At 41.6% G+C, this 27,699-nt stretch overlaps 1 protein-coding gene across 8 annotated transcripts in view; it reads left to right on the plus strand.

Annotated features, from left to right (window-relative positions):
• The first annotated feature begins 13,086 nt into the window (after nt 1-13,086).
• The window catches only part of LOC144716534 (DUF3754 family protein, putative (DUF3754)), a 31,503-nt gene continuing 16,890 nt past the window's right edge, over nt 13,087-27,699 (plus strand). For all 8 annotated transcript variants that reach the window (XM_078591671.1, XM_078591670.1, XM_078591674.1 and 5 more), the window contains exons 1-5: nt 13,087-13,554; nt 14,066-14,341; nt 15,549-15,725; nt 15,878-16,013; nt 27,151-27,485. In XM_078591671.1, the coding sequence (XP_078447797.1) occupies nt 13,163-13,554; nt 14,066-14,341; nt 15,549-15,725; nt 15,878-16,013; nt 27,151-27,485 (1,316 nt within the window). In that variant the 5' untranslated portion in view covers nt 13,087-13,162. The remainder of the gene's footprint in view (nt 13,555-14,065; nt 14,342-15,548; nt 15,726-15,877; nt 16,014-27,150; nt 27,486-27,699) is intronic.

Raw genomic sequence — 27,699 nt, forward strand, 5'->3', positions numbered from 1 at the left:
CGACGCACCCACCATCTCATACCGCCATGTGCGCACAGCTCAGCCTCATGCGATCTCCTTCGCACTTGGGGTATTACGGTTGCCCTTGCCCCCATAACCATTAGGCTATAACTTGTCCATTGGCACCCACCAGCAATTGGCATCCTCAAGTTGAATGTGGATGGTGCGGCCAAAGGGAACCCAAGACTAGCTAGAGGGGGTGGTATCCTCCACGATCATACAAGGAGTATTCTCTTTGCCTTCTTGTCCTTTTATGGTATCCAAACTAACATGGCAGCCGAGGCTATGGCAATATGTGATGATTGCTCCTCTGTAAGGAATGAAACCTTTACAATATCATCGTAGAATCGGACTCACATGTGTTAGTTGACATGCTTCGTGCAGGTTTATGCTCCCAGCGGCAGCTGTAGTGCCTATGGCAGGACATCATGCGGTGTCCCCCTCGCTTGACTAGTATTTGTCACTAGCTGCGTGAGGGCAATCAGACGGCAGATGCCCTAGCCAACCATGCAATATGCACACAAACTCCCTCTTCTCTTTTTCTCTCTTAGCACGAACTCTCTCAGGCAGCTAATGGATGCTATAGCGTTGCACACCTCGACTTGGCGGCTCTTCATACGCGTTGCACATTATCGAAGGAGGCCCTGTGTGACTAGCAGATTGCATAGAGCACTGGAGGCAGGAGAGCTCACCCTCTCTCTTGATAGTCTGACCTAACGCGCACCTAAACATTGAGACCTGGTGACAGCGGCGGGGTGGACTGCACACACTCCAAGCATCGCACCCACTACGAGCGCTTCACATACTCCTATTGGCACGAGTGTTCTTCTCATGGCCTTTACTAGATATCAGTCATGTACCTTTATCGTTTCCTACACCATGGGCATGGCCGAGAAGGGTCCGTATGTAATTGGGACATGTACCCCGCTCCACGTCTATAAACTATGATAAACACAACATTTAATAAATAAAAACCCCTGGGTGGCATCTAGGGCACAGATGGATCGGTTTACCGGCACAGCCTTAGGGTTGGCCGTACCCGGCGCCGTGTTTTTTGCCAAAAAATTAAAAAATAAATAAATAACCTTCAAATTAAGTGAATTAGATGGTATTGAAAATAACACGTTGAAAATAAAAGATAAAAATAGCTTTAGTGATACATGTTTATTATGATCTGACGAGCGTCTGAAAAATGTCTTGAAATGACAAACTTAAAATCATAAATGATAGGAATGAACTATTTAGTAGATGATTGATAAAATATAGCATACACTTCTTTACTTAAATTAATCAAATACTTTTCACTTCATCAGTACAACACATTTATATATTGAATCAACTGAAAGTCAGGTCTTCACAAAGGCAAATTGGGTTGTTTATTTTAATTTTTTGCTAAATTTAATTCTCCTTGATCAAATAAAATCTGTAACTTTATAAAATCCCTTATCTATGTTGAGTCTGGACTAAGGTCATCTCCATGATAACAAGTACATTATTGAGTTATTCCTGAGAAATTTACACATCTTTATGCATTAAAATAATTATAAATGAGTGTTATAAACCTTTAAATATTTATATTGATATTCTGCTTTTGTGGATCTAATGGTATTTCTTAAGGATTTTTTTCAATATCATGTTCATAAAGAATTTAATTAACTGATTTGGAATATATCTTCAAAATTTTTACCTTATATTTATGGAGATCGAAGTCAAAGCATATATTTATTATATATTTTGACTTATTATTCATGTAATGAATTCTTCTGGTAATTTTTCCTTAAAAAGGCTCCGCACAGGTGTCACCATGTGATTCTTCGAATGCCCACCAATCAAGAGCATCCACAATGACTAGCTGCTCTAATCTTTGAGAATTGGTGGAATTATGGCATTGTGAATTGTGATGTCACCAACCATTAAGTGACAGGTTTGAAATGTATATTTGCTGGTACAACATGAACCAATGAAAAAAAAGACGAAATCTAAATCACAATAAATGTTATGTGATAAACAAGAGAGAAAATAAAAAAAGAGAGAAAGAGAAAAATTCAATAATTCCAGAGGTACACGTGACGTACAGGTGTACCACAACAATAGATGAAAAAAAAGATATGGCCTGATGTTGTATGCAGAAATGTGTACCACATCAAGCAATCATTGGGGAGTCTTTCCCTTTTTTGACGTCAGCGTGTCATCCACTAGATTGCCCATAGAAAACAAGGAAGCGTCAACGCTGATTATGAGGAGAGAGAAAAATGGGCTAGGTTGCTCCAATGCCAAAGCTTGATATCTACCGATCCAAAGCTTTGATGGAGCTGAAATTTGTTGGGATGATTCTTCTTCACCCCTTCTTTCTATCCATTCCCTCTGATCTATAAACAAGAGGCGTGGATCACTATCAAATTCATCCTTAAACTTGCTTCCAACTCATGTGGGCTGAGTGAAGGATATTGAGTTAGTGATATCCATCAAGTTTCCTCTTGGTGTCATGGGAGTGGGAAGAGGCAATAGAGAAGAGGGTGAACGTACCTCAACTCACAAATCATTTTGATCATGTCAAAACATAAGGCTCTACAGTGAGTATCGTCGCCTTATGTTGTTCTTTTTCGACATGATTGTTAGGTTGGATTGATTTCACTATCACATCTTACCATCATGTCACTCCTTTACACTCTCTAATCACATCCTAACACCTTCACATCACTGTCTATTCATTTACTTACTTGTCATATGACTCGTTCTTACCTTGCTCCTCGCTTTCTCATCATTTCATCCTCCCACTTGCTCGATCTTCTTAAATTGTATTTTTTACCATCTACTAAGTCCTATTATCATCTTAATTATATTACTAATTATCATTATCTTCCTCACATTTGATGGCCACTCGAGTCCATATTTTATATGTATCTCATTCCACCACAATATTCACTATTTTAAGATCCAAATTTTTTAGCTTAACACTGAATGAGGATTCCCCTTGACTAATGCTTAGTTAGGATCAGGAAGAATAAGATTCTAATATGGAAAATAAGAGGAATAAGTTATATTATAAAATAGAAAGGATGAAGTAATAAAAAAGAGGGTAAAAAAGTTATACAATGACTAGAAATAAGAAATGGATAATTAGAGTTTGGTATAAATTAGGATCATACAATAATGAAAAATAATAAATAGATAATAGAAGCAAGATCATAGGGTAATATTAATATATCTAAGATAAGATATTTTCATTTTATTTTTATAGATATTTGAGGCAGTGAATATGTAGGACGATGAAACATATATAATATAATAATAATAATAATAATAGGAGAAACTATGATATGTAGTTGTAAATATTTAATTTAATATATGATACTAATAAGGCATTGAGATAGAATAGTAAAGACTATAGTTAAGTTACATGCAATATAGGAGAACAATATATACCAATTGAAGACGATTAAGGTTTGAGAGATAATGACTATTCGTATTCATTTTTAATGTAATATAAAAAATACATTGAGAAAAAAGTGATATGGATTTGAGATAGATAAATGGAGTGAAACTAGACTATATATCTGATATGGATTTGAGATAAAAATCAAATTCATTTTAAATTTTAGGAGAAATAACAAATTAGGTAGAGAGAAGGATTGATAATAAGAAATCATAATAAGGGGGTAGATAACTTACTAAAGTAGGATGTTTCACCCAAGCGTCGCAGATATAGGCACATGTAGCCACACTAAATAAGAAAGGCCGTGGTATGCCTATAATCAAAACGGCAAAAGGAAAGTGTGATTGAATCACCTGGGCACAAAGTAGATCCGTGATCTGTTGAATCATCAAAATGAGATGTGTTGAGGTGACCAAGTGTGCAACCGTTAAACATGTTCACTTGATCTCTGGCACATCACCTCTACTCATTCCTCTTGATGAGTCATTTTCACACTTGACTGTCATCATTATGCCATCCCAATCACATCTGGATTGGAGATGAGTGAAAGGGAGAAGGGAGAAAAAGGGGATGGGCCCCAAATAATTCTAGCGTTGTTGAATTTGCTTCATGGACTTCCCTTAATTCCACTAAGAGGGTAATTTCATAAAATCCCCAAACTTTGGGTGTATCTTTTGCCATAAAAAAGACCATTTACATGTGACCTCTAGGCCCAAATGAAAAACTATTTAATGACTACAATAGTCCAATAATCTTTATTGGCCTTTCAAATTAACTAACAATATGATCATATAGATTTAATAATGATGGTCAATTTAACACACTCGATAGGTTGAGACTCTACTCCATGGGTGCACCTCATACTCTAGAAGATACAAAGAAGTGGGCATTGACTCAGTCATGGATCTTGTTTGTCATCTGTTACAAGGTACATATAGTCCTCCGTCTGCTTAATGCTTCTTGGACTACATGTATGGTCAACTATCAAACCCTAATTGATAATACAAGTTTGTAATGATGCATTGGAAACCTATGGAGTACTCTTCTCACATATTCCATTACCTTGAGTCGTCTACTCTTAACCACTCAATCGTCTTTATGAATTTATTGTCACAACAGAACAATAATAATTTGAATTTGATATTACAAGCTTGTAGGTCATAGTCCAAGTACAACCGTCCATTCACAATATCACTTACATAGCCTTGATACGAATCAACCTCATTGATAGTTTGCTATTCATATTGATCAATTCGATAAACTAACTCCTCTAAAGAGCACCCACGATCCATCCTTAGTGTCTCCACATTAATGGTTACAGAACCCCCCACTAATCTTATGTCTGAGAGTAGATAGTATTATTCTATATGGATACTTCAATGCCCTTCCCGAGTATCTTTCAAATAGGAATATATATAACACACAAACACTTCCTAATATTGATATTTGTATTACGATCACTTCATAATTCGCTAAGCATCACACCTGCACTATAAGGATTGCATCGCATTACTAAATAATAAACAAGATGAAGAATGTATGATTGGCTTGCCGACCACATATTTTTTCATCAGCTACTACACCTACCTGGCTTGGCCGCAAAGGCTTGAAACACATCCCATTTTTCTATTGTTTCTTGTTTTCTCTCTTTTATTTTTATTTCAATTTCACCCATGAAGTATATAACGTTTAACAAGAATTATGCTAGTTCTTAAAGTCCTTTATCAAAATAACCGTGATTCCCAGATATAAAATACAATATGTAAGTCATGAAAATTTGATAATAAAAATTATATTTAACATAATGTCTCAATTAATCCATCAATTAAAATATACATATTGGTGTGAAAAATGAGCCTAACATATATATGACTGCATGCATGAAATCGGATTCATTAGGTCTGGTGAAGGCTGTAGGTTGTCAAAGGGGTTTCATGGCAATCATGAAATTTAGAGGCTCGCAAGCAAGTGCAGAGATTGCAAATGGAAGATTTATAAAACAATTGAACACAAAGCAAATATTTTATGCGGATGTTTTCTAGGAAGGACGATAATAAAAAATCCATTATAAATAACCATCAATATGTGCCAACTTTATATTTTTATATGACAGGCTAGGTTACCTCTCATAATTCTTCTAGTGGTAAATTTCAGTGAAAAAAGACATCTCCACACAAATAATTGCTTTACATAGTTATGATTTGAGATGTGGATGTATTAGTTATGTTAGAATTCTGTTAATTATTAACATGGTAATTAATTGATCTATGATTTTTCAATCTAAAATGAGGAATATGATAAAGTATATGAAATGATTCATTCTAACTACACCATATCTTAATCCCTTTCCACATATATTTATCTCCCAGTTTGAAACAGGTATGAGTCAAATAGCAATGATTCAAAGCACTTCTTTTTACATTACACAATTTCAGAACCCTAGGACTCGACAATATGGATATTGAAAATACAAGAGTTCCAATCCTAGCAGGTAATGGTGGGAAACAGATACTCAGTTTAAAGTGATTAAACAGAATTCCATACCTGATCTCATGGATACATGTAGAATTATGTGGAAAGCTGTATTTGATGAAAGTTGTATATACGGCGTGGAGGGAGATCTTTCATATCTTTCAAGATCCAATTGACAATATGGGGTCAAAAAGCCAAAATAAGTGATTCATTTTTAGCCCTTATAAAAAGATTCTAGAACCTCTTGCACACTCATGTCACGTCGAGGTACTGTGGAAAAAGACTGCAAAATCCAATCCAATTTATTGTAATAAATTAGTTAACATCATTGTTAAACATTTTGGAATTATAACTTTACAGATAAAAATCAAAAATGAAAAAACACTTCCAAAATCACGGTCTAGATTGTTGGTGTAACGACTCGCTTGCTTGAGCTTCCAAACTGAGTCCTATATTCTTCTTGCTGATCAACAATAATCACAATATCACTTCGTGACTATTATAGTAAGGTGGATCTGTCTTGAATGAGACTGGGGAGTAGGTAATGATCTCCTTAAGATCAATCTGTCTTGAAAAGGTCAAGAGAGTAAATATTATAGCAATTGCACTTTGAGTATAAATTAAAGGAGTAGAACAAAGTGTCGCTTTGTAAAAAATGGGGATTGAAAATCTTAAAAACTCATGGGTACTCGATTTAAAGAAATTTCTGCCAAGATGATGGATCCAGTTGTAGGTGCCTCTACATGGGCTTCGGGTTCCCAAATATGAACTGGTACCAAAATATGAAAGCTTGGGATGCTCCTTAAGTCCTTAAAATAAATACCTAGGTAATTGGATGATTCGACATAGATATCAATAGAAACACAAAAGCACAAATAAGCACCTTCTACAGGTCAACCCGCACAACCTCCTTTGGACTGGCCATCAAAGCTTTCTCTAGTTTGGCACCCACATATATATATATATAGGCTTCCAAAATCATAGAAAATATTATTCATATAAATATTTAAAACATATCACAAGGTTTCTAATTGGTAATCCTAAAAGTTATTTTCTTATACATGTTTAGAAATGAAAAACAAGATTATGTTTCATGAGCATTGCTTTCTCAAATAATTATTTAAAAACACCAACACAAATATCTGTTTCATATCTGAGATGCTCTTGAAATCCTGAATTCAAATAAAGCTATATATTATATACACGAACTAAATATGTACATCTCTTGAAATACATCCCCTTGTCTTTCCCTATTCTTCCTTCTGGTTCTCTTCTTTGTCATAGTGATCACTATTGGGTTCTAGATTACATTATCTGGATGAACATAATGATTCCTTGTAGCGAAAGAGTTATGAAGGAATCATGTACCATAAATAAAAATATGAAACGAATCTCTTGTGCTTGGATCACATTTGTGATTGCTTGTATCCTCAAGTGAGATGAACCGAGTTGTTCATGTGTGCAGCCTAATGTATCCACACAGTCCATGGCACATCAAATCTCCTCCTTTGCCTTGAAAAGCTTCGTCCACCCTTTGTCGGCATCATTACACTGTCCTGACGACATCAAGAATGGAGAGGAGCTATGGGGAGAACGGAAAAGAAGAAAAAGGCCCTTGAACAGTTTTGGTGAGGGTGAAATTTGTTAATATAAATACCCACTCAGTATAAATAGGGCCTTCTCTATTTATACTAAGTGGGTATTTTTTATAAAAACACATATAACTTAAGTATATCTTCCAACATCAAAGCAACCATTTTCTGTGCGACCCTTTAGGCCTGCGTATCCGTTGAATTAACAACACCAACAGCCCAATAACTTTTATTGGCCTTCCCAATTAATAAACTATATCAGCATATAGATTAATTAATGTCCGATCAATTTAACCCAATCTATCGGTTGAGTCCCCAATCTGTGGGGTACTAAGCTACACCTCGTGCTCTATAGTATATTGACTCACTTATGGAACATGTTCATCATCGGTTACCGTGTTCATATATTCCCTCATCCACTTGATGCTCCTACGATGACTTAGGTATTTTCAATTATCAAACCCTAGTCAGTCATCCAAGCTAGCATTAATGTGTTTGGAAATCATAGAAGAACTCTTCTCTAATATTTCGGTATATAGGCCAAGGAGTTCATCAAAGCATTTTCCTTGAGTTGTCTCCTCCTAAACAAGGGTGGATGATCCCATCTTGGCCACTCAAAGGTCTTCCTGAACTTCTTGATGTAACCGAACTTAGACTGTTTTGAATTGTTTTATTAGGAGGTCATTTTCAAAGTACAGCAATCCATCCACAAGATATCTTTGGTGTCTTATGTCTATGAACCACCTACACAATCATGTCATGAATCAACTTATTGATAGTTTGGCATGAAACCATTCTCAAATTCATAGGGGATCAATTAAATGAACTATTTCTGCTAAAGAGCACCTACTATCTATCCTTAGTATGTCCACACTAATGGCTACGAGACCGACTACACTCATCAAATGAGTGAGCTCAGATAGTGTGATTTTATCCAGATACTTCAATGTCCTTAAAATAGAAATATTTAGTACACATGCATCAAGACAAGAGATCTTTCTATTATGGCCTCACCATAGTTCACTATGCTTGATCAAGTATTCATGGACTTATTATAAGCATCACGCGTGCACTATAATAATGTATTAACGAACACATAACAACATATCAAAAGTGTAATTGGCTAGTTGGCCACATATATTTCCATCAGTTTGACCCAAGTCACAATGGGTAGGCATGTACGAACTAGTCCAAATCATGGGACCTGCATGAATGTTGGTGCATTTTTGTTTAGGGTAAAACCTATCATGAAGTGGATATTTGGCCCACTCTTGTAGCCCAATCCATGTTGGGCCTAGGTCAATGGTTCGTATGCCTTGACCTAGTTCCATAACATTGTCTATGCTCATGTGCTTCTTCTCACTACAATTGGATACGACAAGCTCACTTCCTCTTTTGAAAACATATGTTCAATTAAAGAAAATTAATACAAATTTTGAAATTCCATTGGCTCATATTCAAATGATTTTTGAAGTTATATCTATTTCAACATAAAATCAATAAAAATAGACTATCAAATTTGAAATAATTTTATTTGAAGCGTTTAATTTGAACTTTGTAAAAATAATCATAAAATTAGGATATGCATATTTTAAAGCAATTAAATGAATAATTTAAAATTTGATACTAAAGGCTCTCATTTAAGGATTGGAGTGTCTGGATGATGGTGATGTGTTATGTCGGCATTGATATCGATTGATTGCCAATGATATTGATTTCAATGGGCGCAGATGTCAATGATGGCGTCGACCATTTAGAGATTCAGAAAATTTTGTCTTCATTAAGTAGACAAGGACGTCAATGTACAACATTAATCTAAATATTATCTAGTCTAGCTAGGCTTTGTTTTGACAATAACCATAGTATGTGAGTGAAGAACAGAAGAGTGATCCATCAAAAGGGAACAGTTGGGAACTAAACAGTTTCAATGGAGCCCTCTATGACCCATAGTCATCATCATCATCGTCCTCGTACCTGGGTCGACATCTGAGAAACTACTTAGCATCATCATCACCATGGATGTTGTCGACGTATGATGGACGACATATGATGCTCAATGGCTGACAAACTTCAGGTGATCTATGTTGATTTCCAGATGGTAGAAGATGGTCAACAGTTGACCGACGGTGAGCAATGGGTGACTGACAATGAGCAATATATGGCAGACATGGAGGACTGACAAGGGATGACAAAGGACAACTAGTGGACGTCAGGTGATGGAGAATGGACAATTGGTGACAATTGTCTGATGAAAGATGTCAATCAATGGACAACAGGTGATGGGTGATGGATGATGGATGATGAACAACAGATGATGGATGACGAAGCGAAAATGGGGTGTTAAATTTTTTGTTGTTATTATTTTCATTTTCACCTAATAAAAATTTTAATTTGTAGTCTTACTCAGATATGTATAGGGTGGAGTAAGGTCCTCTCCACATGGATTGGCTCTTAGAGATAGAATTAACAATTAAGTAGGTGATTCGAGAGAAAAGATTTTTTTAAATGAAATCACTGACAAGGATTTTATGTGATTACTAATATATGAATACTAGATAGGAGAATGCGATGAATTTTCTGAAGATAACTAACTCAAGGAGTGTTAATAAGCAAGAGGTGGTTAAAAGTGAGGGTAGTACTTAGTGAAGATATCACACACCTCTAGGTGTTTTCAGAAATTGTTAATAGAAGTAAGCAAGCTTATATTTAACTTTATAAAAAGGATTTACCCTATAGATGTTATTTGGACCTCAAATTTTATATAAAGGTAGTAGAGGTTGATTAGTGATTTTAGGAAATTTTTAGGAAAATTTTATGAGTCAATTTATAGGAGAAAATGCAGGTTCAAATATTGAAGAAAACATGTTTGACGGAACGCCTAGGAGAAGAAATGGATTTATAGGGTATTTTGTAAGAAACAAAATCGATTTTTTAGTTATTTTTATCTAGGAACTATTTAGGATAGAAACTATAACTTCCTAGATTTTATCATATATTTTTAAGATTTTTAATTGGGTTGAAAATGATTTTTAAAATATCGTCTTTAAGGATTTGCACGACAGTGTTTGTCGAAATGCCTGAATGGAGATTTTTCTTCTTTTTTCTATCTGTTGCTCGAAATTGAGTTAATTCGATTTCAAGGAGTTGGATTGAGGAGATGATTCCTTAATCCTTATATTATATAATATGTATGAAAATTTAAAATGTACTTACCGGATTTCTGCAACAGGTGGGGGTCGTTGACAGCTCCTGACCCCCGTTCCGGCCGCATCGTCCTTCAGGTAAGTGTTCTTGGTCTTTCTTCTAAGATCTCTCTCTCTCATATAGTTCTTCAGGCCACGGTTCTGTCACAACAGACGACTGAAAACACCGAACAGAGAGGAGATGGAAATGGCCCTCCTCCGTCAAAAGAAACTCTGACTTTGTGTCTTAAAATTTGGCAGCGAAAGATTTGTTTCAGGTTATTTATAGTGCTTTTTACAGGTCGGGAATGGTCTATAGACCTTCCTGACCGATATGGGACTTTTCTGCCACCGTCTCCGACGACGAATTGGCAGAAATCCGCCTTTTTGTCGCTGGAATAATTGTTCCGGCGACGGAAATGGTGGGGGGAAGAAGAAAATGTCGTTGATGCCCTTGGGCTGTTAGATCCACGCGTCAGGGATTCAACAACTGTTAAATCGTAGTCTTTTTTATTTTCCACCCGTTGGGCTGTTAAATCATAACCGTGGACCCTTTTTATTTTCAGTGGAACCTGCATAGTCAGCTTCGCCATGCCAGCCTCGATTGTCAATGTGCCCACATCTGATTTGTCCATGACAGTTCTCCCTACTGAGTTGTCGCTTGGAAATAGAAGAAAAACAAAAAAGAATATAAGAAGCTGATCTTGACCGTTTGATCTTCAAAAAGAAGATTGATGGTCAAGATTATATCATCATCTTGAAAAAAGCCCGAACCAATATGGGCTTCAGGCCGTGTTGGCTCGAAGCCCGATCTGGTTTTGTTTCTAGTTTTCTTAAGATCACAGCCCAATGGGCCACGATCACTCGCTTACCCATTTGTGGTCTGGCCCAATCCTCTAAAAAGTGGTGCATTATAACAATCCCATATTGATTTTTTTAGAAAACGCAAGCAATATATAAATTCCAAAATTCATTAATATATGAATTGAAATATCATGCATCGATTTACCTTGAGCGCGTTCTAATATTCTTGTTGGGCCTCTTTGAGGGGTTGCAGCTTGGCTGCAGCTGTGGTGTGCCGCTTGCGCCTATGGTCGCAGCCTTGGCTGCGCTCCTTGGGGGCTCAACTCTTTTTTATTTATGTAATAATTTTTATTTATTTATTTTCTTTTTATTTCCTTTCTACTTAATCAACGAGTTACATAATATTTTTTGAGTCATACAAATTTTCATTAAAAATAGGAAGTTTTACATAATGAATGAATAATTACATAAAAATGGAATTTAACATAAAAATGCATCTTCATTTCATTATATGACTTCCTAGACCATTAAAAACTGTTGACTTGCGAGCCTGATTTGTGGTACATCAATGGACAACAGATGATGGTCAATGGACAACAGCTGACGGACAATGAATGACCGATGATGGAAGATAGAGAATGAATGACAACAAACCGGAGATAGACAAACGGACAGACAATGGACCGGAGACAGACGAACTTACGACAAATGGACGACGGACCGGAGGCGGACGGAGGGACAGATGATGGATCGGAAACAAACAAATGTACGACAGATGGATGACGGACTGGAGACAAACAAACGTACGACAGATGGATGATGGACCAAAGACAGACGGACAGATGGATGAGAGACAGAGGGGGGACAAACAAACACATAACAGACAAGAGACAGACGGACTACGGATGGGAGACATCCATTTAGCAATGACGGACGATGGATGGGAGACATGCATTTAATGATGACGGACAACGTATGGGAGACATGCATTTAATGATGACGGACGGCAGAAGGCAGACGAACGAGGGACAAACAGGAGACGACGGATGACATATGTAGGACTGACGAACGATGGCTACAGATACCTACTTTTGGTCCACTTCTAGCTCCAAGGTTTGGGAGGGATGACAGATGACGGTAAGAATTGGATGGGAGACAACCATTTAACGATGACGTTCGATGGACGGACGAGAGACAAACAGGGGACGGTGGATGACGTATGCAGGACTGACGAACGACGGCTACAAATCCCTACTTTGGGTCCACTTCTGGCTCCGAGGTTTGGGACGGATGACGGAGGATGGTAAGGAATGGATGGGAGATAGCCATTTAACAATGACATACGACAGATGGGAGACATGCATTTAATGACGACAGACGACTGGTGATAGACGATGGACGGACGAGAGACAAACAGGGGACGACGGATGACGCATGTAGGACTGACGAACGACGGCTACAGATCCCTACTTTGGGTCCACTTCTGGGTCCGAGGTTTGGGACGGATGACGGATGACGGTAAGAAACGAGCGGAGAGAAGATCGTCAACCGTGCCGGAGCTTTAAAATTCAGCCACAAGCGCGAGAAGAAGACTATCGAGCTCGCGGCTATGGCGGGACTGGGAGCTCGCCGCGGCTGAATTACCCCCCGAGCTTCGATCGCCATAGCCTACAGCCATGTCGCGGACCTTGTACGCCCCCCTCGGCCCCTTCTTCTTCTCTTCTCCGCGCTCGCGGCGGCTTTCCACGCCCAGTTTTCCCCCTCGCCGCCGCGCTGTCTCCGTCGTCGCGTGCCGCGCCACGGCTTCCTCGACGGGGTCTTTGGAGCTGGAGACGCTGAGAATTCATTCGGAGGAGGAGGAATTGGTCGCCGACGGGATTTCGGAAGCGGCGGGGAGCTCGGTCGTCGGGGATGAGGGCGATTCGGATGTGGACGAGAAGAGGGATATTTCGGGAATTCATGTGCCCAGACAGAAGTACATCCATGTTTCCAAGGAGGATCTTCTTGATGGGGTCGTCTCCATGTTCTCGTCGGAGAAGGAAGCAGAAGAATTCCGTCGCTTTGCAAAGTATGGTTTTTTTTGTTTTCCGCGGTTATGAGCTGCTGGGTTGTTTTCTTTTTTAATTTTTCAAAGACATTGCTTTCTCTGTGCACAAATGGTTCTCTAGAACTTGTATTTGTGGGCCATAATTCATCTTCCTCAAATAGGAAAATTAGTAAACTTCCTCGCACCACCATGATGGACCCGATTTCAGGTTTTTTGTGGTCTTTTCAGGTTGCTGGTAGACAGATTTTGTCATCTGTGAAGCATGGTTCTAGACAGAGTGATCCAAGAATAAAAAAATATTTAGTCATTATTTGGATGTAGAATTGTTTAATCTTCCTGCTATTCCAAGATGCTCTTCTTTTCTTATCTTTTGTCCTTCATTCTGTGCATTTTAGGCTTTTCCACGAATAAACGTATAGTGTGAATTAAATGGGAAACTCTTCCTCCTGAGGCCGTTTATTTATTTTTCTTTTTTATTAAAAAATGAGGCTTATCCATTGAAACTCGTTATGCTTACTTGAATGCAATATAGGTGTTTGGATTTGATTCTCCATGCTGAGCACAAGAGTGTCCTGGAAGAGATGCGAACGTACCATTCATTAATGCATGCGGAAGAACGTGAAAATAGGTCGCCCTTGCATTTATCAACTTCAATATCGAGCAACGGAGAGGACTCGCCAGATAATGCTGCGGGAAAATTGACAGAAAACATTTCAAAGTTTCGAGATTTCTATGACAACTTCGACATGAAGTTCCTTTTTAGTTCTTCTGCTGGAAGAAGTAGGGCTCTCCAGGAAAAGGCTTCCAGGTTAGCATGCATAAATCTTAAAAATAAATTTTGTGGTGCGGAAACAATTAGTGAATATGCTGTATTTTCTTGACCTTGTGGTTGTGCCATTTTTCTGCAATGATGATGCTCAATAATCACCATCAGGAATATTGGTTTATCTATATCCACCTTATCTGATGGATGTGACATATTACAAAATAAAAACTCCAGGTGATTAGAGTTGCAGAAACAGATTGGGTGCTTCTAGAAGTGTCTTTTTAACTTCATTGGGTTTATTGGATCATGGCGAATTCATCATCTTTGGTTGACAATGATGAAATCATTCTCATCATTGTTACTGTTTGTAAACAGGGTGACGAGGGCAAAATCATCATCATCATTGCCATTATCTAGCCGCATATGTATGTCCAGGATGATGACCGCTCGTCATCCCCCATCATCTGAAAGAGTAAATATAGACATAATTGTTGGATATAGATAAAATATATGTGTAAAGCCTGGTATTTACACGCTCAAAATAAATCTATGTTGTATTGGGCCAACAAGCCCATTAACCAATCTGTTCAAATGACAGATCGGGTAAGTAATGGCTAGTAAAACTAGCCGTTAAACTAGCCGTTGTAAGAGAGGTTATTTAAATGTACCTATATCGCATTTGTGAAATGAATGTTTTTTGGCTTTTATTCTTTTTGCTCAATCTCTAGTCTCTTCGTCTTCCAAGAGATCAGTACAATTGACAATAATTATGAAAGGTCAATTAATGACCCATCATCATCTTTGTCATCCTTGCCACTAATATTATAACTGAAGAATTAATCAAGCCCCACATTCTCATTTAAAATTTACAAAACCCTTCTTGTGTTTGTCTTCTAGTCTATGAAGAAATTATCTTTAGTTTGTGTGATTTTACTTTAAAAAATTATAAGTTTTATTTCTTTTCTGTGACGTGAATACGAAAGTTAAGGATCCAGACACTGGCCATATAATACGCTGCTTATTTTGAGTTTACTCGCGCCAAACCCTAGTTTTCTCTGAAACTTTGATTTTTTTTGGTTAAAAATTAAGATTTTTTTAATAACTTGGACCTCCATAGGCATTATAATCTGCCTCCTTGTTTGCCACCTCATTTATTCGTCTGTTGGCCATCCTCAAAGAATAAACGAGTTATAAATAAATATTTCGTACATAGTGACAATGTTTTCATCGGTAGATATTCTGCTTTCAGCGTTGTTCCTCAACACTTTCAGCATGTCTTCATGAAATTGCTAAGGAATGCTCAATTCGAAGAGTTATCAGCTCAGGACTTGCTCTTAACTGATGCATTGAATACAGACTACCTGTTGACCTTGCCTATATATGTTGACTGGAAAAAGGCTTCTGAGTCCAATGCGATAATATTCAGGTATATTTCGTTCATTGAGCAAACATTATCTGCAGAGGAAATTCAACTCCTTAGTTCTACCATGTTCTGATAAAATTTTAAGCTCTTGAATCCATTTCCGTACTTTTTTTTAGCTTCATGTTCTTTTTTTCTGACATTTGAATGTAATATAGGCGTGGATACACCACAGAAAGGGAGAAAGGTTTTCTTATCATTGAGAAGCTGGATTATCTACAATCAAGACTTTTACAAAAAATATTGTTTGGTGTTTCAAGGCCCCTCAGAAGGCTTGGTATTTTGATAAATGAGGTCAGTTGCAGTTTCCTGTATGCCTCCTTGGTGGAGTATTCTATACTGGAGATTATATATTTCGGAGAGCAAAAAATATCATTGGAGTTGGACTTATTAACAATTTTTTTTAACTATTTTGACATGACCTAGCACGTCATATTCCTGCATAGATTCCCTTTATTTTCAACAGAAACTATGGGTTTTTTTTCACTCTTTGATTCATTCAATTCTTAATCACAATTTTTCCATTTATCCTGAGCCTGATGTGCTGTGCTCTCCTGATATGTTGTGATATGCTCCAATCATGAAGTCAGGTTGTAATCTGGAAAAAAATGATGGAGAAGGGTTCTCGGTAAATAGTTGGGTGTTTAGTTATGAATGAACTAACTATTTGGTGGCTCTTCTGTCTTTTATATCTCCACCTCTCTCTCCAACCGTGTAGTCCTCTCCTTTGGCATGTTTTCGTCATATTTATTTTATAGGGAATGTTGTTTGAACATTTTCATCATCAAGGGGGAGCATTTTGCCAAAAACTTGTGTTATTTAGTGTTTGCTTAAAGATTTTTAGGATACCATAAACCTGCTTTACTGTGGGAGGCCGAGAATATTAACTTAAACAAGGGAAGGTCTGGTTACGCTTTTCTCTCTGTTAGTCATGTTTATATCTTTTTAGTTTTTCCTTTTTTCAACTCTAATTGTTTGATTGTAATAATAAGAATCAGGTCAGCTGACTGTCGGCAGGTGTTCATTTCATTTTATGTATACTCTCTTTCCTACCTAAACCTTTCTTGGTTGACATCCCCCAAGCAAGGAGCCCATGTAGCTTCCAGCATGTTACCATAGTGTGGAGGGGGGGCCCACAATAGCTGCATCAGAGATGATCCTTTGTCATCTCCACATGGAGGCTTTGACTGCGATCATATATCACTGGAAGACTGTTTTCTCTGGTGTTTTCCTGTCTGAGTTTGGAACAAAGGCTTAGGTTTGGGGGCAGCCATTTTAACTGCACAGGCCATACTCTCTGCAATTTCTCCAGGAGGTATGTGTTAGGAATCCACTACGAGTCTATCAGAGGGAGTGCCGTGGGCCACAGTTTGGCCCACGACCTACAACAGAGCCCAGTAGGGCAGAGGTCACGGGATCGAGCCCCACTGTAAAAGGAGGGATCAAAGAAAAAGAAGGCAGGCAAAGAACGGTACACTTCTTCTCTCCCTTCTCCTGCTGACGGATCCATTGTACCCTAACCTAATCTTCCCTTGTTCTCTCTTTCCCTCCTCCAGACTACAGAGCAACCGAAAGGCTAGCTGCACAGAAGGACTCTTCCTGGGGCTCGGCGTCCCTCCTTGCTTCACTCCCTCCCCTCGCTGAATCTCTCTTTCTCTCTTTCCCGTGTTCGGACCTTTACGTTTGGTAATGCACTGTTTTTGTTGAATCCGCCCCGAAACCTCTACTCCTACTTAAGCGGGAAACGGGGTCTGAACAATTTGGTATCAGAGCCAACGACTCTGCCATGACGAGGGGGATCACGATGGCGAGGTTTGAAGAAGTGGAGGAGCAGATCCAGAGTTTGACCATTTCAATTCGTGACACCACCAATGTCATTGACAGATTATTGACGCAGATGGCCGAATTGCGAAGGTTGACAGAGGAAGCTTTGGCATGCGTCTTCGCCATGCTCACTGGAAAATGGGCAGCAGACAACGGGGATCCTTGCACAGGTCCTAGGTCACCTGCGGGAGGGCCCTCCCTGATCAATGATTCGCCATCGTTGGCCCAACCATCGCCCTCCATGACGTAGCCTTAGCACACGAACGGTGTAGGAACACGACTTGAGTCCACAAGCCTTGTTCTACTTGAAGTAGCTAAGTCCTGAATCCACAGAACTAGCTTCTCCAACCCTTAAGTCCACAAGGGGTTGTACTTGAATCCACAAGCACACAAGCACTCTCTAACAAAGAGAACACTCAGAGGGGAGAAACAACAGTTCCAACAAGACAATAGATTTCCATAATCCTCAGTCAAGGGTACATGGGGGCCGTATATAGGCCACAAGAAGTGTAGGGTCGTCCATAATGACTGTACCCATGACAAGACAAGTCAAAACATTGAGAAAAATAATTCTGACAAACTAAGACAGAGGATAAGCAGCCTGCCAGGCCTGAGCAGAGATATCCTGCAGATTGTGGGGCTTGTAGAAGCTGTCAGGAGATATTTGTGTGGCTCAAGAAGATCCTGATGTGACAAAACAGAAGATATGCAGATCTGACAAATTAGAGCAGAGATCCTGGCAGACGAAGGATCTGGCAGAGGATTCTGTCAGAAGATCTTGTTAGAGAAAATCCTGTCAGAGATAATCCTGTCAGAAGATCTTGTCAAAGAAAATCCTGTCAGAGGATTTTGAGGGGCTCTAGGTATCTTTCTGCAGATCCTGTCAGTTCTGGAAGAATCTCCTTCTTGGGCCACAGCTTGCTAATGGGCCTCAGAAGATGGGCTTTTGGGCTACATCACTCCAATCCTGTCACAATAGGGGCGACCAGTGGCTGGCCCTTACCCTTTCCGCCCACCCCTTGGGCGGGACGGTACTTGGGGGGGGGGGGGCACGGGAGCAAACTTGGGTGTCTCCTCCTATCCGGTGGGGGCAAGGTGAGCGCATTCCCCCGTTGGTGCCGTTACCTTCACATCCTCGTCTGCGCTCGCTGGCGCTCCGTCACAGAGGTCGAGAGGAATGTCCCATGGGTCCAACCCGGAGAGAGCTGGACCAAGAACCACTGGCGGGGGACCGCCAACACTTGAACTGGTTGCCCGAATTGCTCAGAATGGCTCATCGGTATCCCTTTCCAATGGAGAATGAACGTGGTCGAGGATCTCGAGGCCGGGTCAACCCCTTGGGCGAGGAATGGAGTGACCCCCGGGGATGCCCACCTCACATCTTGCCGCATTATGGAGGGGCTGAGGATGCCCAAGCGGTGGCTGATGAGGAGACGCATGGAGATGAACCCTCATTCGAGTGGGAGGCAGATGGACGAGGTCACCACCCCCGACACGACAACACAGATCGTCAACGACTCTACCGCAAGGGGGATATCCCCTGTTTTGATGGGGAGAACCCGGAAGGGCGGCTATGTCGGGTGGAGCAGTACTTTCACCTTCACTAGACTCGTCCGCAAGAATGCCTGCAGCTAGTGGCGTTGCATCTGGAAGGTAAGGCGCTCAACTGTTTTTGTTATTGGAATGACCAGTTTGGATTTTGCTGTTGGGCCGACTTTTGCCTCCGCCTTGCCAAGCGCTTTGGTTAATCATCGGACGAGGCTTATCAACGTTTATTCAAACTTCAGCAAACGGGCTTGGTGGAAGAGCTCATTGCAGAATTTGAGCAACTAGCTGGCTATGCACATTCTGTACCCCAAGGTGTCCTCGCGAAGGCATTTGTGTTGGCCCTCCTCCCCGAGATCCTCACTGAGGTGCAGCATGCAAAATCACAGAACCTGGATGAATTGCATGATTTGGCCCTCGAAGCAGAACACCAATTGGCAGCGGTTATGAAGAGCATCCACAAGAAGCTGCCCATGGCTCAGAAGGGTGGCAGCCGGGAACGACCCCCAATGACCAACCAAGGCGACCGCACCTTCCCATCCGCTGCAGCGGCGGTACACACAGGGAGAATCCGCAAGTCATATGTGGGACTTATTGAAGATGAATGGAAGAGTCGCAAGGAGAAGGGTCTTTGTTTCCATTGTGATGACAAATTTACACCGGGTCACTGTTGTAAACGAGAACTGAGACTTTACCTGGTTCAAGGAGAGGACTTCCGCCCTTCTTCGGATGACGTCGAGACTCCACAGGGCTAAGGCGGGGCTAAATGTCTTGTCGTGAGTAGCCTCTCAGGGCACTTTGAGAGTGGGGACCATTCAGAAGCGACAGGTTGCGATTTTGATTGACAGTCGTGCGACCCACAACTTGATTTGCCGGCAATTGTTGCGGGATCTCGGCACACCGTTAATGGACTTTCCTCCATATGACATATGTGATCAGATGTGATGCACATCTTATCATGGATGATGCTCATTGACTACAAGGCCATCAGATGTGTCAGGGTCTGCAGATCTTGGTTTAAGGCCTTACCATTGTTAAAGTCTTTTTGTCGCTTGAAAGAATCGGGGTCGAAGTCATTCTGGGAATCCAATGGCTGCGGACATTGGGATGGATGGAAGCAAATTATGATTTATTGATGCTGCGTTTTAGCATCGATTGTTTACTCCATACGCTGCGTGGGGATCATGAGGGATCGTCAGCGATGTCAAACTGCAGGAGAAGCCAATGGGGGGGGGGGGAACATTCGGCAGAGTTCCACCTAACAGCCCGAGTTTCTCTTGCCCTTTTGCAGCACTCCACAGATCCCATCGAGGTCGCAATAAGAGGCGCTTTTCCCGGCGTTTTTCAAGAGATGATGGGTCTGCCACCCTCACGGGAGGTGGATCATTGCATCGTACTACAGCCCAGAGTGGCTCAAGTCAATGTACGGCCTTGCCGCTATTCCAATGCTAAAAAAAATGAGTTGGAGCGTGTCATTCAAGAGCAACTCACTCAGGGGATAATCCGCCACTCCTCCAGCCTTTACTCTAGCCCGGTGCTGTTGGTGCTGAAGAAGGATGGCCAGTGGCGTTGTTGTGTGGATTATCGGGCCCCGAACAAATTCACAACCCCTGACAAATTTCAGATTCCCGTGGTGGAAGAACTGTTGGAGGAGTTGCATGGGATGGCTGTTTTCTCTTAACTGGATTTAAAATCAGGCTATCATCAAATACGCATGCACGAGGAAGACATTCCCAAGACGGCTACCTTCCAAGCCCTCATGAACAACATCCTCTAGCCCTTCCTGCGCAGATTTGTACTGGTTTTTTTTATGACATTTTGGTGTACAGCAGGGATCTCGCTTCGCACAGGCACCACCTCCACACCGTCTTCAAGGTCCTATCGGACTACCAACTCCATGTGAATGCAAAGAAATGTCACTTTGCCCAAGGCCAGCTGGAGTATTTGGGTCACGTGGTATCCGCTCAAGGGGTCACCACGGATCCCAACAAGGTGGCGGCTATTCTGGAATGGCGGATTCCCCCCAATGTGCACCAGCTGCAGGGCTTCTTGGGCTTAACCAGCTATTATCGGCGGGTGGTTTGTGCTAATTATGCATCTTTGGCTTAGCCTCTCTCACAACTGCTAAAGAAAGACGCCTTCAAGTGGGATGAGGAGAGTCAACACGCTTTCGTCACACTCCAGACAGCACTCTCGGCAGCCCCTGTCTTGACCCTGGCTGACTTTTCCCAGCACTTCTGCATTGAAACTGATGCTTCCGAGCTCCGCGTGTGTGCAGTCCTCATGCAGCAGGGACGTCCGATCGCCTACTTCAGCAAGGCGTTCCCCCTCACCGTACAGGCATGCTCCACCTACGAGAGAGCTCATTCCCATTGTGTGGGCAGTCCAGAAGTGGCAGCACTATCTTCTATTTTGGCGTTTTACTATCGGCACAGATCAATACAGCTTGAAGTACTTATTTGAACAACGAGAGATACCAGGTCCCTTTCATAAGTGGGTTTTAAAGTTGATGGGTTCTCGTTTGATATCTGTTACAAGGGAGGCAGATTAAACAAGGTGGCTGATGCATTGTCACATTTTCCCGCCATGGAAGAAGCTACCCTGTGCTCAATATCAGCACCTATTTGGCAAGATGTCGACACCATTCGCAGCGAGCTAGAGCAAGACATTGCTCTTCAGAAACTTGTGGCTGATATCAATGATGGGAGCCACATCACTCAAGGCTACAATACTAGAGATGGATTACTGCTATTCAAGGGATGTATTGTCTTATCATCTTCATCCAAACTCATCCCAGCAATCTTGGCGGCATTTCATTCTCAGGCGGACGGGGGACATGCAAGGTTTTTGTGCACGTATCAACGACGAAAGCAGCAATTCTACTGGCGGGGCATGAAGAGAGATGTCAAAGGGCACGTTAACCAGTGCCACAGGTGTCTCCTGAACAAATCATCTCTTCTGACCCTTGGGGATTCCTGCAACTGCTATCCATCCCCAATCAGGTTTGGGAGGATCTCTCCATGGATTTCATAGAAGGCCTACCCTGTTTGGGGGGGTTCAATTCCATCATGGTCGTGGTCGATCGGTTGAGTAAGTACAGCCACTACATTCCAGTTCATCATCCTTTTACAGCAAGAGACATTGCCGCTCTATTCTTGGGCTTGCAACAAGCTCTAAATCAGATCTGCCTAACCTGGGGGAATCAGATGGTTGGGATTAGACAAAATCTCCTTTCTCAGTGGGGAAAGCCATCTGGGCAACGAGGAAGACAAAAATATGATCCAGGTGCGTCGAGCCATCTAGCATCTTAAGGTTCCGCTTAAGGTCAAGATTTTTGGGTGGCTCTTACTCCGAAAGAGACTGATGCCCTGCATCTTTCTCAAGAGGATGTATCTAGATGTCCCGACGGTATGCGTGTTGTGCACAAGAGATGACGAGCATTGCAATCATTTATTTTTTGGATGCCCTTTCGCACAATTTGGGCCACCCAAGCACACTTGGCGGTGAACGCGTCATCAGAGGAGGCCTTTTGGGAGTCCATGCAGAGGACCGGTCCCAGACTTAGAGAAGTGGGGGGCCGACTCTGACAGTGCTCTGGGGAATCTGGCTACACAGAAATGAGGTGATCTTCCGAGGGGAAGGCCTCTACAGACGGGCTCTCCCAGGAGATAGAAGGTCTTGGCAGGGGAGATTATTGCTTTGTGGAAGGAGAATGGGACCAAGGGGTTCATGTGGAAGGTAGATTTTGCGAAGGCATAAGACTCTTTGGATTGGTGATTCCTATGGGCATCGTTACGAAGGAGGGGTTTCCCGGAGGAATGGATCAAATGGGTGAAGCGATGCGTGACGTCTCAGTCTTTTGCGGTGTTGGTAAATGGACGCCCAAAAGGGGGGTGGATTAGACCGCAGAGAGGGATGAGACAAGGGTGTCCTCTAGCACCGATGCTTTTTGTTCTGGCAGCTGATGTATTAACCATAAGTACATCCTTGGTATGTGGGAGGGGTCGTATTAGAGGTTTCCAGACGCCGAGCCAACCATTGGGCATCCCTCTGTTACAGTATGCCAATGATACATTGTTCTTCATCGAGGGATCGGTGGAGGAGGCCAAGAATTTGGTGGCACTCCTGCGGGTGTTCGCGGATTGTTCGGGATTTGCGGGTTTTGGTCTATCGCCGAAGGAGGAGACCCAGTGTGCCAGTGTGCTTGAAACGCCAGTGGGATCACTGCCTATGAGATACCTGGGGCTACCCCTATCTCTCAGTAACCTACAAAAAACAGATTGGCAACCAATGGTGGAGAAGGTGGAAAGAAGCTTGGAAGGATGGAAACAGAGAGTTCTGTCGCGAGGGGATAGACTAGTGCTATTGCGATCTGTATTATCAGCAATACCAACCTATTATCTATTCGTGTTTAAAATTCCGGTGGGTGTTAAGAAACGCCTGAGCGGGCTCATGCGGAGATTCTTTTGGAAGGGGGAAAATGCAGGGGAGGGGCGTGGCATGGCGTACCTGACCTAAACAGGGTGGACTTGGAGTACCTGACCTAGATACACTGAATGTGGCTCTACTGACGAAATGGGTTAGACGGATCTTGGGACCAGAGGATGACTTGATTAAGGATGTAGTGAGGGACAGATACGGCTCCAATTTGGGTTGGGAGAATTTGATGGACAAGGTGAGGGGGGAGTCGGCCTTTTGGAGAGGGATGAGGAAGGTGTTTCCCTTGGTCAGGGAGTTTTTCTGGGCCCAATTGGGGAATGGCGCCGGCTTTAGGGTTTGAATGGATAATTGGATATCGCATGGACGATTTCGAGACCTGTTCCCTCGTCTGTATGCCCTAGCCCGTCATCGGCAAGCTTTGGTAGAAGAGTGTTGGGTTGGTGTATGGTGTCCAACTTTTGCGACCATCTTATCTAATCAGCAGGTGGAGGATTTCTTAAGCCTTATGCAAACACTGAGCAACTGGAGGCCAATGGAGGGGATGACAGATGGGTGGGTATGGGCATCGGGTCCGTTCTCCAGCCGAGGAGTATACCAGAGGTTGAGAACACACCACAATGAGGACCCAATCATCTTAGGGGCATGTCACTCAATTTGGAGGCAAAAGATACCTCTAAAGGTTAGGGTGTTTGCCTGGATGCTCGCCAGGAAGCGGACAATGACCCGCGTGAGACGTTGAAGGTTTTTCCCAGCAGAATCATCATTATGCCTTCTGTATACGGAGGAGGAAGAGGAGTGCGAGCATCTTTTTTTCCAATGTCGGCTCACTCGTGCGATATGAGCTAGCCAGGGACTAGCAGAGATTACGTCGAGCTCGGTCTTATGGGCCACACTGCCGTAGCGTCAACATGGGTTTGACAAGGAGCGGGGGCTGAGATTCGCGGTGCTTTGGGCGATATAGTTGGGCAATGTCGGTGGACAGGGCTATTAATGAAGTGGAGAGACTTGTGTTTTGTTGGTTTGGTCCTGGATGAGGTGGAGGGTATGGGGGGCATGATGGGCCATTTGTTTTTGGCCTAGATCCCTCCTGTCCACGTGTACAGAGGATCACCAAGCTGGGTGATCTTCTTTATTGTTCAAAAAAAAATAATAATAATGGTTTTCCTCATGACAGGGATGAAGAGGGAAGAGGAAAATGTATACATGTAATAGAGCCCTAGGGCTCTAACCATGTACTTATCAGGTGGTTACCGATTTGTTCGGGTGACCGTCTCATATGTTTTCACAAAAAAAAAAAATTGTCAAGTGATATAGGTTTTCCCCTGTAAATAGGTTGTGGAGTGCGGTGATGGGAAGGTTTGAATAACATTTGTCCCCAAGATGAAGTTGTCTAATACTCTGGTTGGTATTCATCTGAAGCGTAACCTCTTCTTTCTTCATATAAGCAAAATGAAATTGGCTAAGCTAAATGATCACATATTGATAATGAACTTGATGAAGAGAATGAGAGAGGAAGGAACAATTTCAATGAAAGCACCAGACTTGACGAAGAGAATAAGGGGGCCAGGAATGATCACACCTCGAAGATATGGCGTCCCACACTTGGGAGTATTTGGCAGTCGTAGTCCGATATTGTACTCGTTTGCTGTCCCAGTCAGTCAGATGACAAAGCAGATGCGTATGAGTCAGCAAGGTGCATTCAAGCAGTCTTTCTGATCAAGGATACTGTCCCTAACAGTTTGGAGGAAAAACTGCATGTGCATGCCGCATGTGTGCAGGCTGCTGAGAAAGTAGTGTATCATCGTCAGGGTTCACGATCTTGGCAAGAAGCTCTTATGGCACGAATAGAGAGAAAAGAAGATTTCGGCTGCTGCCATTAGATGACAGACACCCTCCAAATAAGTTGGCAGGATGCTCATCTCTCACTGACAAGGAGTAGCTCCTGCTTAGTTGCTGACGAGGAGTAGCTCCACAAATAGCCAAGTCACAGACTCAATCCCGCTCAGTTGGGAGAGAGTTGTAAAAGGAGAATGATGGGGTAATGAAGACTGTGGATCTCATTGGAAACTCCACCATCACCTTGTCCTTTGCTGCCTCTAGGCCTCGATTGTCAGCAAGGTGATTGTGCTCTGGTTACTCTGATACCATGCCAAGTTTGTGCTTGAGCCGACGAGCCCACGCGGATGAAGATAGAAGATGAAGAGACTCTTAGGGAAAATGCTCGACCACCTTCAAGGAAACAAGCCAAAAAGATTGATTTCTAAAATGGTGGAACGTGCACGTATATATAGATGGTGATTACAAGACCCGTTATAACAGCTAGTCATCATCTAGAGAAATGTAGCACATGAACTTGACGTGTTATGTCTTGACAAGAAGAATACTGATATGATATCCAACCCTTCCCAGGTTTGTTCCGCCTTTTGTTCTATGGTTAGTGCTCCATAAATACATTTTGCCCCCAAAATGAGAAGGCTAGAAGGGTGAAGAATGGTGGAAGCAGGAGAGATAGTGGAGAGGCGGACTCATATGGGAGATGGTCCTTATGCAAGGGCCAAGTTGGTACTGGAGACGCTCCCCAGGAAGTGTACAGACGGCTATGGGGCCTCTACTGCCACTGTGTCAAATGTGTTCTCAACCAATCCATATGTAGTTCTTCCTTTTCTTCAAGTATTTCCTCCTTCAATAGAGACCTACTTGGACCTACTTCAAGGTCTCTATCAAATACTCCCTCTGCATCCAGCCTCTGCCTCCAGGAAGGTCTTCCTCCTCCAATCAGCTTCCGACCATGGAATGAGTTGCAGGTATTTAAGCCAGCCATTTTCTGTTCTCAGAACCTTAACATCATTGAGAGGGAGCTGACAAAGCAAGAAGTGATCAAGGTGAAGACTCACTTTCCCAGCCATCCCTTTCCTCATCTTCTTGATCCTGTTCCTTTGATTGCTCGCTGAAGCTAAATGATTTCTCTTGATCGTGGAGTGATAGAGGGATGGCAGGTGTAGCATTTTGATGTCCACTTAATGACATCATTCAAGTCAATGAAGCATTTTGGCAAAAGAATTCATTTTTAATGCTTCGGGAGACTCAGCAAGGGGAAACAGTGAGAAGAAAGGGGCTTGAGATCTTATATTTAAGGGTTATATTTTTGGCTCATGTGCCAGTGTATGTACTAACGTGGGTAAAGTTATAGTTATATAACAAAGTGGAGGATCTGAAACATTAGGGTAAGATTATGTAGTGATAAGCTACCCTTATTTTACTCATTCTTCATTCAAAAAAAAATTATTTTACTTATCCTGTGGTCATGTGGATTCCCTAATGGCCCATACTAGGGGTAAAGTCAAAGTCCATGTGGTGTTTTCCCATTCGGAATAAAAGAAAGTTCATTTTTGCTGATTATTCCTCAGACACAGACTCTTCTGTCATAAAATACTTTCACGTTCACCGTAAGTGTTGGCATACTTTCCATAAATTCAAGTTGTAATTTTCTTAGTGAATTATTTTTCAAAAAAAAAAAGTAATTTTCTTAGTGAATTATACATTTTACCAATTTGGACGGCTACCTTGAAGTTTATTAATTGTTAACTGGTTTTGTCGTTGTTGCTTTTTCCATATTTCTTAGGCTTTACAAAAATCCACTCAAATGGATGATTTCAAAGCTTTGATAAAAAATTTTAAGAAGTGGCTTGAGGATCAGGCGTATCCAAATGCTCTTAACGCCCAGACTCAGGTTCCCTTTACCGATCTGCCGGAATATTCTCAGCCTGAGGCTGGAGAACTTCCAATTTGGCTGGCTTCACAAAGGGCAGCACTTCGTTATCAGGGATTTTTTTCATCTACCGGACCTCGAGAGAGGCTTGTGAGGAAATTTTTTGCCTGGATTGGATTCATCCCCTCTATTCCGGAAGCCTCAGTAGATTATGACGCAGAAAGTCAAACTTCTGAGACCAATATGAGGTTTTTATCCGTTCATACCTTATTAAAATGTGCTTACTTTCCACAGAAAATTTACTTAGTTTATACATTTTTTGCACATATTCTCCTAAATTTAGATTCAAAATTTGCCACTATTATATTCATTTTTTTCTCAGTTTTTTCTATCCTATGTCACGGATTGTTTTTCTATTTTTAGGTCAATGAATCCCTCGATTTTGAAGTTTGGTCTGACACA

The sequence above is a fragment of the Wolffia australiana genome, chromosome 2 (genome assembly GCF_029677425.1).
Source record: "Wolffia australiana isolate 7733 chromosome 2, ASM2967742v1".
Lineage (NCBI taxonomy): Eukaryota > Viridiplantae > Streptophyta > Magnoliopsida > Alismatales > Araceae > Wolffia > Wolffia australiana.